This window comes from Enhydra lutris, unplaced genomic scaffold (assembly GCF_002288905.1).
Source record: "Enhydra lutris kenyoni isolate GAN:26980312 unplaced genomic scaffold, ASM228890v2 scaffoldscaffold30, whole genome shotgun sequence".
Lineage (NCBI taxonomy): Eukaryota > Metazoa > Chordata > Mammalia > Carnivora > Mustelidae > Enhydra > Enhydra lutris.
This window is the reverse complement of record NW_019154114.1, coordinates 11,870,509-11,885,133: the sequence shown is the minus strand read 5'-3', so window position 1 is coordinate 11,885,133 and position 14,625 is coordinate 11,870,509. Positions and strand designations below refer to the sequence as shown.

The window sequence follows — 14,625 nt, the reverse complement described above, 5'->3', positions numbered from 1 at the left end:
TGAAGATTTTATTTATTTATTTCACAGACAGAGATCACAAGTAGGCAGAGAGGCAGGCAGAGAGAGAGGGAAGCAGGCTATCCGCGGAGCAGAGAGCCTGATGCGGGGCTCAATCCCAGGACCCTGGGATCATGACCTGAGCCGAAGGCAGAGGCTTTAACCCACTGAGCCACCCAGGCGCCCCTAGACTAGTATTTCTATACCAGCAAACATTTTCTCTCCTTTTTCTTTCTTCCACAAGTTATTTCCTTACCCACATCTCTCGTCTAGCTCTATAAACATGTTCACGGCTGCTATGGCCAAGACATCTGAAATTTATACTTTCTCTCTGAACCCATAAAATTTAGCTTCTCCTTCTCTCATTACTCAGGAAACAACTTCCAAGTTTTCTGACATAAAAGTAGAACATGCTCTTTGATATGGATTTTCCATTCACTTGATGTTCCTTCATAACAAGTTACGGCCCTAACTCACCCGGACAGAGGGTAATAAAATTATGTGTGGCTCTCACAATAGCCACGGTCCCTGCAATATTCATTCGAGCAACTTGCACCTGTAACTTCAGTGAACACAGGCAGGAGGCCCGGGTATTGGCATAAAAATGCATGTTACCTGAAAAACGGGGTAAAGGACCCACTTTAATATCATAGAAATGCATCTCTCCTTTTCAACGACATGAGTAGTTGTCCAAAGACAGCACTTCTTACTTTAATTCTTAACAGCAGTGCAGTAAGTGGGAATTCATGATTTAATAACAACGATATTCACATAGGTTTCAATTACCCACCTTCGACTGAGAGCGTTTACAGTTCCAACCTTCTGTATTCCCCAGGCTGGCCTTCAAGAAGTCAACAATGGAATTAATGATCTCCCCAGTGCCCTCTCAGAGCTCTTCACTCTCCACTGGCCCTCCCAGCATGGCGCCACTTTCCAGATGCTGGTTCCAGTCTGATAAGTCAGGGACGCTCCCATGCAATCACTAAGCTCTCTTAATTCAACATCCCCAGTACATTTGAGTCTGATTTGAGACAAGAGAACCCTCTCTACTGATTGCTGGCCCTCTGGTTTGAGGCCCCACTGTCACGGCACCCGTGAGATCGGAAGGCTCCCAACCGGTCTCCAGTGCGCCCTCACTTTCAGCCTGAGTGACGACTCTCAAATATAAACCAATCCTACCGGCAATTCTCAGCTCTGTGCTAGACCAGTGTATGCCCACCCCCGTCCAGGCTCCCATGGGGGAATATCTGCATTTTAGTTTCAAACCTCTTGCTATAAACGTTCTTGTATTAATCTCAATTCATCAACCACTCCATTCCTCACTTCCTACATTCAGGCTACAATATTTTACATTGAGTTTGTATAATGTTTATGACATTGCCTCTTCTGACCCCTGGGGTCAAACTCCTCATGTTAGTTGCTGTAAATGTCTGTTTTTACATGTACCCATGCACCCCCCCCCCCTAAAAACCCCATAGCTCCCTTTCTCTCACTGACATTAATAAGCAAGTTGAGAGCCAGCTCTGTAGGGTCCCCATAGATCCCTGTGACAGCTGTCACACACGGTGGTCTTGCAGGTTGCCTTGGCAACACATACATTGCTTTTTTGGGCTTTTATTGTACAGTACTATAAATTTTGTTTTGAGTTTTATAACTCTGTAGCATTTTAGATAATGTTGCGTTGTGCTCTCTTGCGCAGAGTTGAAGAACTATAGATGCAAAAAATATTATATATAACAGTAATTCCCAATTATTGAAAATACAAATCAAAACCACAATGAGATACCACCTCACACTAGTCAGAATGGCTAAAATTAACAAGTCAGAAAATGACAGACGTTGGCGAGGATGCGGAGAAAGGGGAACCCTCCTGCACTGTTGGTGGGAATGCAAGCTGGTGCAGCCACTCTGGAAAACAGCATGGAGGTTCCTCAAAAAGTTTAAAATAGAGCTACCCTATGACCCAGTAATCACACTACTGGGTATTTACCCTAAAGATACAAATGTAGTGATCTGAAACATATGCACCTGAATGTTTATAGCAGCAATGTTCGCAATAGCCAAACTATGGAAAGAACCCAGATGTCCATCAACAGATGAATGGATAAAGAAGATGTGGTATAAATATACAATGGAATACTATGCAGCCATCAAAAGAAAAGAAATCTTGCCATTTGCAATGACGTGGATGGAACTAGAGGGTATTACGCTGAGCAAAATTAGTCATTAAGAGAAAGACAATTATCATATGATCTCCCTGATATGAGGAATTTGAGAGGCAGGATAGGGGTTTGGGGGGTAGGGAAGGAAAAAATGAAACAAGATGGGATCAGGAGGGAGACAAACCATAAGAGACTCTTAATCTCACTAAACAAACTGAGGATTGCTGGGGGTGGGGAGGGCAGGGATAGGGTGGCTGGGTTATGGACATTGGGGAGGGTATGTGCTATGGTGAGTGCTGTGAAATGTGTAAGCCTGGTGATTCACAGACCTGTACCCCTGGGGCTAATAATACATTATATATCTATAAAAAAGTAAAAATAAAAATAAAATAAAGGGAAAAAAAGATAAAAACAATTCCCAATTGTTAAGAAATATACATTATTAAAATTTATCCCTATACCCAATAGCTAGTAGAGTTCTCTTTCAGCAAGTGTCAATAAGTACTTAAAAGGCGAACGCATGTATGATTCATAGAGCTATCAAGAGCACAGGCTTTAGAAAGTAATGGATGTGAATTTAAATCTTAGAACTAAAACAGTCAGTCTGTGTAATCCCGGACAGAGTTCTTGATTTCTCTAAGGTTCACTTTCCCCCACGTCAGGAGACTTGAGCAGCCTGGTATACACCACTCTTGAGTGAGTGGCTCAGGCAAAGCCCAGGAAAGAGTCACATTAACTTGGTGCAAGCAACGTGAATGCTCAGGCGGGCGGGGGCATGCAGTCCTCCAGGCCTTCACGAGAGGCTCAATGAGCTCCCAGCATGGACAGGTGTCCTCAATACCACTTCTCCTTTTTATAGGGATTATAGCAGAATGGCCTTGTGTATCTGAAGAAAATCCAAGCTGATCTTGGATCTGGGCTACTCAGGGGAGTTGCAGACAAAATCCTACAGCTGTGTTCATGGGCGGAGTGCACCTGCAGCTCTTCCTTCTGAGGACAAGGATTGCAGATGGTCCCACCCATTTCTGTACCAGCAGCCCAGAGCAAGCCACAGGGCTCATTCAGCAAACAACTCTGGTCCTCTCCTCTTGCCCCTGCATAAAATGGTAATATTCAGGCCCCTACTTCACTGTGTTATTAGGACTCGAATCCGAAAATGCCTAGAAAGAAAATACCTGATATATATTAACTATTTCATAAATGATGGCTTAGTAAATTCATGCTTTAGTAAATTCATATTCTGCAAGGCTGATACCATGAACAGGTGGAGAAGAGAAGTGTAACCCAAGAATTAAAGTCCATTTGATCAAAGACCCTCCCTTAAGGCACTCACACCCAACCCATCTTGAGGTTATTTTAGGTTACCTATGAGAATACTTCTCCATTGTTTATATGTTTTTCTCTTATCCTAAATTATACAACAGAGTCCCGTCATACCCTTTAACTGTAGGTGTTTACGTTTGAATTAAAATCTTGTTGGCCCTCGGGACTGCTCCTTCAGCAGTGGGGCAGGGAGAAGAGGAAGCTGATTAAATGTGTGGACAATGCCTCACTGCAAGGGACAGCAACTGAAGGGGCAGGAAGAAGACTGTTCCTCAGGAACACAGATCAATGAAAACGGAGGGAGATCTGAGTCACCGTGGAGCACACGTCGGAGAGAAACCAAAGGAACCCATTCCTCAGCAGTCACGTCCATGGGGACATCACAAGGGTACTTTCGTTGTGGAAAAACAGTATCAATAGTCTTGTTCAACTGATGTTGAGTTGACATCCCAGACTGAGGGTGGATTAAGTGGGGGAAATGGCCTCATATTTCTAAGACTCTCTTAGATGTGTGATTTTTAGGATTAAGTTAGAATGCCTATAAAAACCCTACCTGACAGAGAGTAAGTGCTCGAGAACCGTTAGCTATGTTTATACTGCGATAAATGAATATTTTGCAAGGCGCATGCTCCGAGTAAGGAAAGAATGCAACTAGAAATACAAAGCACTGGAAATTTGTTTCGCTAATTATCCACCGTGTAGCATGGGCTTTGCTAAACTCTATGATCCAAAGACGAGAAGACAGACTGTCCAGGTTCTGCGTTCCAGAACTGCACTTTGGGGGGGGGGTATGTTTTTAAAGGACGATCTTATTCAAATGGATCGTTGCAAAGGAGGCACTAACTCATGATAGAAGAGGCTACGCTGAAGCAGTGAGGCCAAGAGATTGAACGGGCAGACAGTGAGAAATGGGCTGCCCATGGCTACTCTCTGGGATTTAACAGCTGGACGGAGCCCGAGCTTGCCCTTGGGCTCTGGAGTCGGGCAGACCTGGCTGCAAACCCAGCTCAGTCACTTCCCATCCGTGTGGCTTGAGCAAGCCACCTGCCCTGAGCTTTTAGCCACTGTGTTTGCAAAATCAGAGAACGGAGTAGTTATCCTAAAACATGTATCCAGACTTCTAAAAAAAATTATAAACTACATGTTAATAGAATGTTAGACATATAGTAAGCACTCAAGAAAACATTGCTATTTCCAGCATTAAAAAATTAATGCTATTGGGGGATGCCTGAGTGGCTCAGTCAGTTAAGTGTCCATCTTTGGCTCAGGTCAGGATCCCAGGGTTCTGGGATCAAGCCCCACAACAGACTTTCTATTCAGTGGGGAGTCTGCTTCTCCCTCTCACTCTCCCTCTGCATTTGCCTCTTTCTCTCTCAAATAAATAAATAAAATCTTTTAAAAAATTACACTATTAATATTAGTATTACTGCCATCATTATTATTATTATTACTATTGATATTCATACTGTGATCACTATTCTGTAGGCCCTGGCAGGAACAAAAGGCTGGTCAGCTGACCGTTGATGTTGGGAGGGGGACGGTTTGGGGTGCTGGGAACATCACCAACCAGTGTAAGGAGACCCGCAGTCTGTACACCGTGATTTGTCTGTCTGACAGAGTTTAGACAACGTCAACAAGTTGCCTGCCCCCTGCATGACATGCCTTCCCTTCCTGCAAATGAAGTGAACCAGAACCTAACTTGACTGACATCAAAAAGTGATAAAATGTGTGTGAAAAAAGCTTTCATGGCTAAAAAATAAAGGTTCACTAGAGGAAGAATGATAGAGAAGAACCGAACAGTCCTGGGCTCCTCTCCAGATTCTTCCGTGTGTTAGGCGTGAGATGCTGGGCAAATTACGGAATCTCTCCAAACCTCAGACTGCTCATTTGATAATTGTAGATCATATTAACTAACTCATTTTTCTATAATAAAGAAGCATCTAACAGGATGGTGTGGCTTGAGGTAGGCTATCAATAACTCTTAGGCCCCTGCCCCACAAAAAGATATAATAAAACGCTTCATTAAGAGGAGACTAAGTGAAATCTGTGGTTTCTATCATTTTTTATGTGAAAGTATTTCAAACACATTTTATATTTTGGCAGAGGTCTTTACCTTTTCTATGAATTTATGCCGAAGGGACAGCACGTTTATAAGTGAGTTATGTGGCGTATTATTTTTAGGCTGGAGAGACAAACATTCTTTCCAGTCCTGACATTTGACTGGTCATACTAAATGGAACACCGTACCTTTTATTAAATTCAGGGTGCCTAAGTGAAACATCATCAAATATAGTCCATGGCGGGGAAACTCTTAATATTTGAAAGTCAGGGTCTAGCTAATAATATTAGATTTGGGTAAACGGACTCACACATGTCTATAAACAGGTACCTGTGTCTGTTTATCTCTGTATGGATCGATCTATCTATAAAATGCTTCCATGTCTGATTTAAAATATAAAGCCAAACGCTAAAGTCAATATTGCCATGTATGGGCACAAAAAAAGCTTTCCGCAAAAATCATTCCTGTTTTTCTCTTTACATAGCTATAAAGTCAATTTCAGCGTACAGGTTGGCTTTCAAAACATCTCCTCTGAAAACTATGCCAGTGTGATGGATAAACAAACACTTACTGTATGCACATCCGAACACCTCGATCCGCATTCCGATTCTGCCCCTGGGGTTCCACTCTAAAGGAATGAAGCGCAGAAATCGGGCTTTGATGGAAGGCTGGAGTCTATAGTAAACAACACTGTCGGCATTTGCATTTCCTGAAAAGCCCTAAAAGAAAAGGGAAGGAAGGAAATCAACGCATCTGGAGAATATCCGTTTCACCCCGGGACCTCGAATGTCAATGAACAATGCCTAACGTGCTTTTTTCCTGTAAAAATGGCTACCTGCTTCAAGAAGATCATATTACCAGTTACACAGGAAAGCCCGCCCATCCACAGAAGGTACGACTGACCAGGCTTCTCTTTATACTGACAGTAGCTGAAATTCCACCTTCCCCATTAAACCAGCTTTCAACCATTTCAGCCTTTCAACCTCAATAAACTTTGTTTCTATAAAGTTCAGATTAAACTTAAAAGGTATTAACATTGTGAACAGCACCCAAAAAATTTGAGAAAGTCTTCTTCCAGTATTCGAAAAGTAGGGTCTGATTCAGCAAAGACGTTGCCTGTATCACCGATGAATGATAAAACTTAGGACGTTTCTGTTGTTTCATTTTCTCCTCTTATTACCATGTACAAGAGTATCTCCCAGCACTCCATGCAGAACACTCTGATACAGACTGTTCAACCTCATGGAGCTGCCAGATACGCACATTAAGAATTGCTACACATCAAAGTTATTTAATAAAAAAATAATAAAACCAAAGCACCTGTATTTAAAAACAATGGTTAAGGGAAATTGGAAGCAATAATAATTTGGAAAGACCTACAATTAGACTTACAGACTCTAGAATTTGAAAGCTAGAAAGACCTTGAGAATGGTGCTAAGCTAGCACAAAGTGCAGATGAGGAAATTAAAGGTCAAAGAGGTAGAAAATAAGGGTGGTTCAGTTGGTTAAGCATCTGCCTTCAGCTTAAGTCCTGATCCCAGGACCCTGAGATGAAGCCCCGCTGACTCCCTGCTCAGCGGGAAGCCTGCTCCTCCCGCTCAAATAAATAAATAAAATCTTAAAAAAAAAAAAAAGGTATAAAATAACCTTCTGGCGTTTGTAAAACTACATAAGGGGAGACCCAGAGCTACCTTCCTTCTGCCATAGCAGGGTGCATCTGCCTAACACAGAGCTCGCCTGCAAAACTGGCATAGGACTGTGCCTAGCATCAGAGCGGCCCTGTTTACACCTTCACGCCCAAGGGTAAGGCTTCATAGGGGAAAATGTTAGAAGGAAGCAGAAGTTGTTCTCAATAATTTGTATTTTTTATCTCTTCTCCTTCTCTGCTACCCATCCTCCCTTCCTCTTACTTCTTTTTCTCCTTCTCCCCCTCCCCCTTGTTTTATGCTTTGTTCCCTCCTCTTCTATAACAATCAGCATATGCCACAACAAAAAAGCGATCTATTCAGGCTCTCCATAAGTCTGTTGACCATGACTGGGCCAGCACATAAGGTCAACCTCATGGACGTCACACAAGGTGAAGGTGAACACCTTAGGAATACCAATACACAGGAGTCTGCTCATTTTCCTACTTTTCTTTCTAGTTTACAAATATCCCCTTACCAGCATTTACCGAAACATTTTTTTAAATGTTTGGTGTTTCATAGTCAAATTGATTTGATTTGACTCCCCTTATCAATCAGTTCTCTACCTGCTGCCCTCCCCCACCCTCACCAATACCCCCAGGCACCCAGCTCTCAGGCTCACGTGCCACAGGCCTTCCGTGATGGTACTTCCAAATGATATCCCAAATCAGGGCCTCTGTCTCCATCTCAGCTAGGACCACCCAGTTGCACAAAGCATTACCTCACCTGAACTGCCTCAGTGACCTGCTCCTCACCACTTTTGTTCTCCTGCTCCCTGTCGCCATCCCCAACCACAGGCCCCATTTCTTCCCCTCTGAGCAGTCAAGAATATCTTGAAGGGCAAATCAAACCACGTCACCCACACCTACTTAGAACAAAATCCAAGCTCCTTATCAAACACACAGTCTTTGACAACACCCTCCATTAGCTTTCACTACACTGTACCCCCCGGAACAACCAGGCTCATTCCTGCTCGGAGCCTTCACAGCCGCTATGCGTACTACTCTGAAAGTTCTCTGTACAGCCAGTCCCCTTGACATCTCAGGACTTGGTCAAAATATGACCACCTAAGTCAGACCCTTTCTGATCACAGTTTCAAAAGCAGTGTCCCTGGCATACCCCTGCATCTGACCTTCCTGTTTTATCTTGTTCATATTACTCATTATTTGGGGTCTTCTTTTGTTTGACTACCTTGTTTGTTGATCTCATCCCACTAGAAGAACGGCTCCATCAAAGCAGGGACCTGCAGTGGCCTCCATCCACAGTACCCAGAACAGCACTAGGCTTGAAGTGGTTCACAATAAAAAATTTGTCAGATGTGTACATTTGGGAAAGACTGTGCTAAAAACAAAATAAAGTTCAACAAGTTTCTCGATTACAGACTCTCTCAGAGCATGTCAAACGTGAATGTGCGTATTGCTTTGTGTCTCCCGTGACCAAGACCGTCATCCTATTAGGCCCACATTCCTACCTACTGTTTCCTACAACACAAATAGGAGAACACTGTTTAAACCCACAGACATTTTAACTCTGATAACCAGACCCTTCTAGAAAGCCCCATTCCTTCCACTAGTCAAAATTTTACACTCTGGGCACTGGTGTGTGTGTGTGTGTGTGTGTGTGTGTGTGTGTGTGTATGTGTGTGTGTGTGTATGTGTGTGTGTGCGTGTTTACCTGCTCTTCAAACCAGGGTGATGTGCATCCAGAGTAGCAGCCCTGGTCCATCACCATTCAGTCCTAACCAGACGCTCTTACACTTCAATTCTCTTTTCCTGGGCGCCACTGGCAGGCTAATACAATTTTGATTTCTTTCAGCGAACAGCTAGATGATGAATCAGATAACCCTCCTAAAGATCTCACATTTTTACAACATTAATGTACGTTCACAGATTTAGACAGATGCCACCTGATGATCTCAACATCTTAAGGGGTTAGGAAAAAAGATGCATAGTGGCAGCAGCAACAGACAGGTAAGTGGAATGGGGAGGTCTACCAATGGCAATCTTTCACATTTTACCTGATCGATTTATGAGTTATTTAAATTTTAAGAACATAAGGAAGAAATATACAATGCTTAGCTTGTATATGTAATAAAAACACCTTGGCATATTCAAAATTTTAAGCAGATTTTTCTTACAAAGGGCAGGGGAGATTGTGAGGTAGAGGGTAACGGATTTTTAGCACAGTCCAGCCATACCTGGATTTTTAAAACTGAACATGTATTAATTGTATAATAATTAGTAAAATGAAGTAAGAGGGAGACATAAGAAGTGTGTGTACACAGTGACAGAGCAGGCAGAATATTTCGTAATGCTCTGAGTACATCAAATTTAACTTTCTAGTATCAAGGTAATTGGGGGAATATGCAACATTACTATTAATTAAATATTATTTAACTGAATTGTAATATATGTTTGTCTTGCTCCCCATGTTGAAATTTTTTCAATACATAAGATAATAAAGATTCTGCTGTGGAATTCTGTATTTAATGGGCATTCAGTGTTAATGAATGAAGCGTAGGGTTGATGTTACATTACTTGTAAGTTAACAGTTCTAGGCATATTATCAGGTTTCAAACGTATTTCCTTTGCCTAAGAGATATTTCTCAATTTGATGTGAAGATTTTTTTTATACCATCACAATTCCTAAAAGAACACATGGATTTAGGGGCACCTGGGTGGCTCAGTTGGTTAGGCATCCTACCCTTGATTTTGGCTTGGGTCCAGATCTCAGGGTTATGGGATCAAGCCCAGTGTCAGGCTCCAGGCTCAGTGCAGAACCTGCTTGGGATTCTCTCTCTCCTTCTCCCTTGCCCCTCCCCCTGCTCATGCTTTCTAAATAAATAAATACATAAATAAATAAAATAAATTTCTAAAAAGTACACATGGATTTCAATTGTTCTTTTAAAAACATAATTTTACTATGTGGCTGTTTGTCTTCCCTTTTATTATATAGATTCTGAATTCTGGTGTCTGTCAGAATTACCTGAGGAGCTGTTTAAAAGTGCAATTTCTAGATCCTCCACCTCATGCACTAAATCTGTGAGGGGGGCCTGGAATCTGCATTTCTAATGTATACCAAGCCCATTTGTGCTGTTGGTCTTTAGCTGGCTTTGAAATTTTTTCTGGCTTGTGGATACACCATGCTCTTTTCCCCTCCCAACATAACTGCAAAACTTTTCAGGGAAGGAAAAGATTTTAGAAGAAGGGTTCACCTGAGCTAACCTCCAAAGAGAGAAACAAGGAGCAAATGTGTTCTGGAATTAACCTAAAGATCTTCAGTGTGTCTCAGCATCAGGTACAGAAGAACTATGTTATGTCGCTGCAGTATTTCCATCAACCCTGTAGAGTAGTCATTCTTGTACCCACTTTAAAGAGGAGGATAATGAAAATTACAGAGGCTGTGTGCCTAAAGCCACACAGCTAGGAAGTGGCAGAGTAAAGATTTAATCCAAGGCTTTTCTGACCTCACAGCACATTAATTTAGCCAAGCTATGAGTAGACCTCACTCTAACAGAACATGAAAGCAAGCCAACAATCCACCCTAAAGGAAGCCTGATATTTTATTGGAAGCTACCCCCTGCCTGCTTTTTCTCATAATTTCCATTTAAAATCTTTGACACATTGAGAGTAATGCGACTTAGATGATTGCTGAACGTAGCTCTACCAGTTAACATTTATAGACAAGAGGATTTTTCTATAAACATCACATTTTCTCAAAATTATTGGAGTAGAAAAATAAAAGACAAATGTTCGATAATCAATAGGACTCTTGCATTAAAATGATAACCTCCTAAAAGATACGGAATGTTAAAGAATATGCCAGTATTTCATCAACTATCTGAAATATCTACAAATAGAAGTACAGTGATGTGTCTTATGTGACAAAAAATCAAAAGACTTTAATTGTATTTTTATTTTCTTTGAGGCTTGATGATTTTCAAACTCAATGAGGTATTCATAGATGATTTAGAAATGTATTTCTAACCGAGGCAATTTATGGAGTTAATGAATTAAAGTTTTTTGCAAGACTTTAAGTATTTCCATAATGATTCTAAAGTTTATGAAGAGGTATAATAGCATTAATCTATTTTATCAATATTAATTGAGCAACTCATCTATGAAAGTCAAGATGCATAAAGGGAAATGCCCATATGGCAGTTCATAGGGGATCCAAAAGGCTGCTATAATAAATCAGAAACATGGGACCACTTACAGGTAGTTATACAGAAGGCTACATAATTACATAAAAATTGGTTTCGCTCCCACCAAAATAAACAGCAATACTAATATAAATTCAACATGACAAGCAGGCAAGCATGTAAATCCCCTGACCTCTCCTGTTGTGAGAATTCATGGGACTCACATATGACCTATTTCCAAGTACAACTCATTGTGACACAGTCAGCTGACATGCAGACACTAAATGCATCGTAACAACATGCTGTCTAATGGAAGTCAGCCCTTTGTTCTATGATGTTGGTTATAAATATTTACCAAGTGTGCCAGTGTCCCTCCCAAGAGGTTGTCTAGTCTAAAAACCAAAAAATGCAAAAGAAAGGCAAAGAAAAAATAAGTACTCCTAAAAAGCAGGGAACTTGCTAACATAAACCCAGATAAGAATAACTTTTAAACATATGTTGGACAAGACTATTGTACCTATATGTATAAAAGCTGATTCTCTCTTGAGTGTGATGTCATTCATTTATTGTAACAGAGAAATAGCAATGAGAGTACAGAAAGCAGATTCGAAAGTTTTGTTCTGTGTATATGACAAATCTCACATTTCAAAATAAGAATATAGAATTATATTAAATAGAATTATTTCTACCATCCCTCTCTGAAAATATTCACAATCTTTAAAATATTTATTTGAGGGGATATCAAATTGTTGGCAATATTTCAGTAAGGCCCATACCTTAGCCATTTTATTAGAATCTATGGAGACACCAAGTTGTAAAATACACTGTTTCGGCCCTTTTAGCATAAAAAGGTTTCAATTCTCAAGACAGCAAGATCAAATGGCAAGAGTGAAAAAGCATGTGAAAGATACAACCTTGGCTGTAGTTTGTAACTATTGTTCAGAAATAGCAATAAATTGTTTTATGGAAGATATGCAGACAGGTCATTACCCTTACATTTATATTAGGGTAATAACATATGTTGAATTTAGTGGAAGACTAAGGTTTTATTGAGATGAAAAATAACTTGAGCTTAAAAAAATAATCATATTATGGTTGGTAGACTAGGAAAGTCTGAACAATCCTCCTGCTAGAAAAACTGTACAAAATGGAAAACAGGGAGTGAAGTGCTAAAAGACAATAAAACATTAAATGTCCAAGATCTGGAAGAAGAGGAAAATCTATGGAAGCGAACCCTACTTTTAAGACCCTTTACTCTTTCTAGGACTGCTGAAGAGAACCTGAGATATGAAGCACCTGAGGAGATCTTTTTACAAATTCACAGGGTTAAAGACAAAATCTTAGTTCTAGGCCCCCCAAGAATAAGAATACCCTATAAGCTTCCTACAGCTTAGGACACAGAGTAAGTCTAAGACAAACAACTCCTTAAGGGACTAAAATTCAGTTTCCTGTCTTCTCAATAATATTAAGATGGTCAGAGATGTCTAGTGCTCATTTCTACCTGCAGAACCCAACGTAGTTACACTCTGCACAAAGATATCCTTCTAGGTCGCAAATTGTTCATTCTTCAAACATGATGTCCTATACACCACAGAAAGTAATAAAGCAGCAGCAAAATCTGTTCTTAAATGGAAACTCAGAGAGATGGGGCATAGAGGTGGCGAAGTCAGTTAGTTAAGTGCCTGACTCTTGGTCTCGGCTCAGGTCATGATCTCAGTGTTGTGATCGAGCCCTGTGTCAGGGCTTGGAGCCTGCTTGAGATTCTCTCCCCGCTCTCCCTCTGCCCCTCCCACTCATGCTCTCCAGCTCGCTCTCTCTCAAATAAACAAATAAATCTTTTTTTTTTTTAAAGGAAAATTCAGAGTCTTGGATACCCAGACATATATATTAGTAAATAGAAAAAGTATCAGCTCTGTATTTAAAGACCTTGAATATCATTCTTGTTCTCTACACAAGAAAGCTGCACAAACTTAAAATCATGGACTTTCTTAGACCTATCAGAACACTGAGGTTACATGCACTATGGACTAGATTGTGTCCTTCCAAAACTCACGTTGAGGCCCTAATCCCAACATAACATTATCTGAAAGTGGGGCCTCTGGGAAGTAATTAGGTTTAGACTACGTCATGAGGGTGAGGCCCCCCTGATGGGATTAGTGTCATAATGATAAGAAGAGAGACCAGAGCCAGATGAGGACACAGTGAGAAGGCTTATTTCTACAAGCCAGGAAGTGGGTTCTCACCAGGAAGTGAATCAACCAGCAACTTGATCTTAGACTTTCCAAATTCCATGACAGTAAAAAATTAATGTCTGTTGCTTAAGCCTCCCAGTCTATAATATTTTTGTGACAGCAGTCTAAGCTGAATAAAACACATGGCAAACTGCCACCCTGAAATCTGGAGAGACAAGACCATCCAAAGAGTCAGAGATGAGATCTGTCCACCTAGAGCAGAAGCCCCTGGTGCCATAAACTGATAGGGCTGCTTATAGGGTAATATTGATAAATTTACATAGGCTGAGGGTAGACTGGCATGAGAGAGAGAAACTCTTGAGGACCACAGTCTTAGAGGGCCCCCACATTTTTATAAACTTGACTTCCAGGAACCTTTCCATGCTCTTTGTGAAGATCAGAAAAAGATTCCCTCCCAGCTCTGGCAGAGAGAGGAGAAGGTAACCATTGCAAAATATGCCCGGAGTGTTCTGTACACCAAAGGCCTACTGTCCAGGGGAGAAGATTTTGCCACCAGAGCCTCATCCCAATTAGGAAAGAACATTCTTCCTACACTGGTTTCCTACTCTCCCTGCCCCACCTAAGGAAACAAATAGTCCTCAGGAGTTGGTAGCCAGGAAAAGAAGTACGGGGCAAAGGGAAATAAGCCACACCACTAGAGAAACACTAGTGAAGGTCACAGTCCCAATACAGAGACCCACTAGAAACACTGACATTTAGCTGGAATATTATAGAATGCTCTCATCCTTCTATCATATCATCATACCAACAGAACTCTAGTATACTACTAATAGCTGAAAGAACTAGAAACACAGACTGCCTTGTGAGAGGACCCCAAAGTCAAGAGGAGAGACAAAAACAAGAGTCCTAGATGAATTTGAAGCCTCTGGCACCTGTATCACCTACATCAAACATTAAATACAGCCCAATTCCTTTCCAGATTAATATAAATCCTCACACACACACACACACACACACACACACACACAACCTATTCACTTCAGTTCCCATTACTAGATACAACATG

At 41.1% G+C, this 14,625-nt stretch overlaps 1 protein-coding gene across 6 annotated transcripts in view; it reads right to left on the bottom strand.

Annotated features, from left to right (window-relative positions):
• LOC111152888 (contactin associated protein like 4) overlaps positions 1-14,625 on the bottom strand; it is a 240,396-nt gene that overhangs the window by 105,623 nt on the left and 120,148 nt on the right. For all 6 annotated transcript variants that reach the window (XM_022511606.1, XM_022511608.1, XM_022511611.1 and 3 more), the window contains exon 4: positions 6,113-6,260. In XM_022511606.1, coding sequence (XP_022367314.1) covers positions 6,113-6,260 — 148 coding nt within the window. The remainder of the gene's footprint in view (positions 1-6,112; positions 6,261-14,625) is intronic.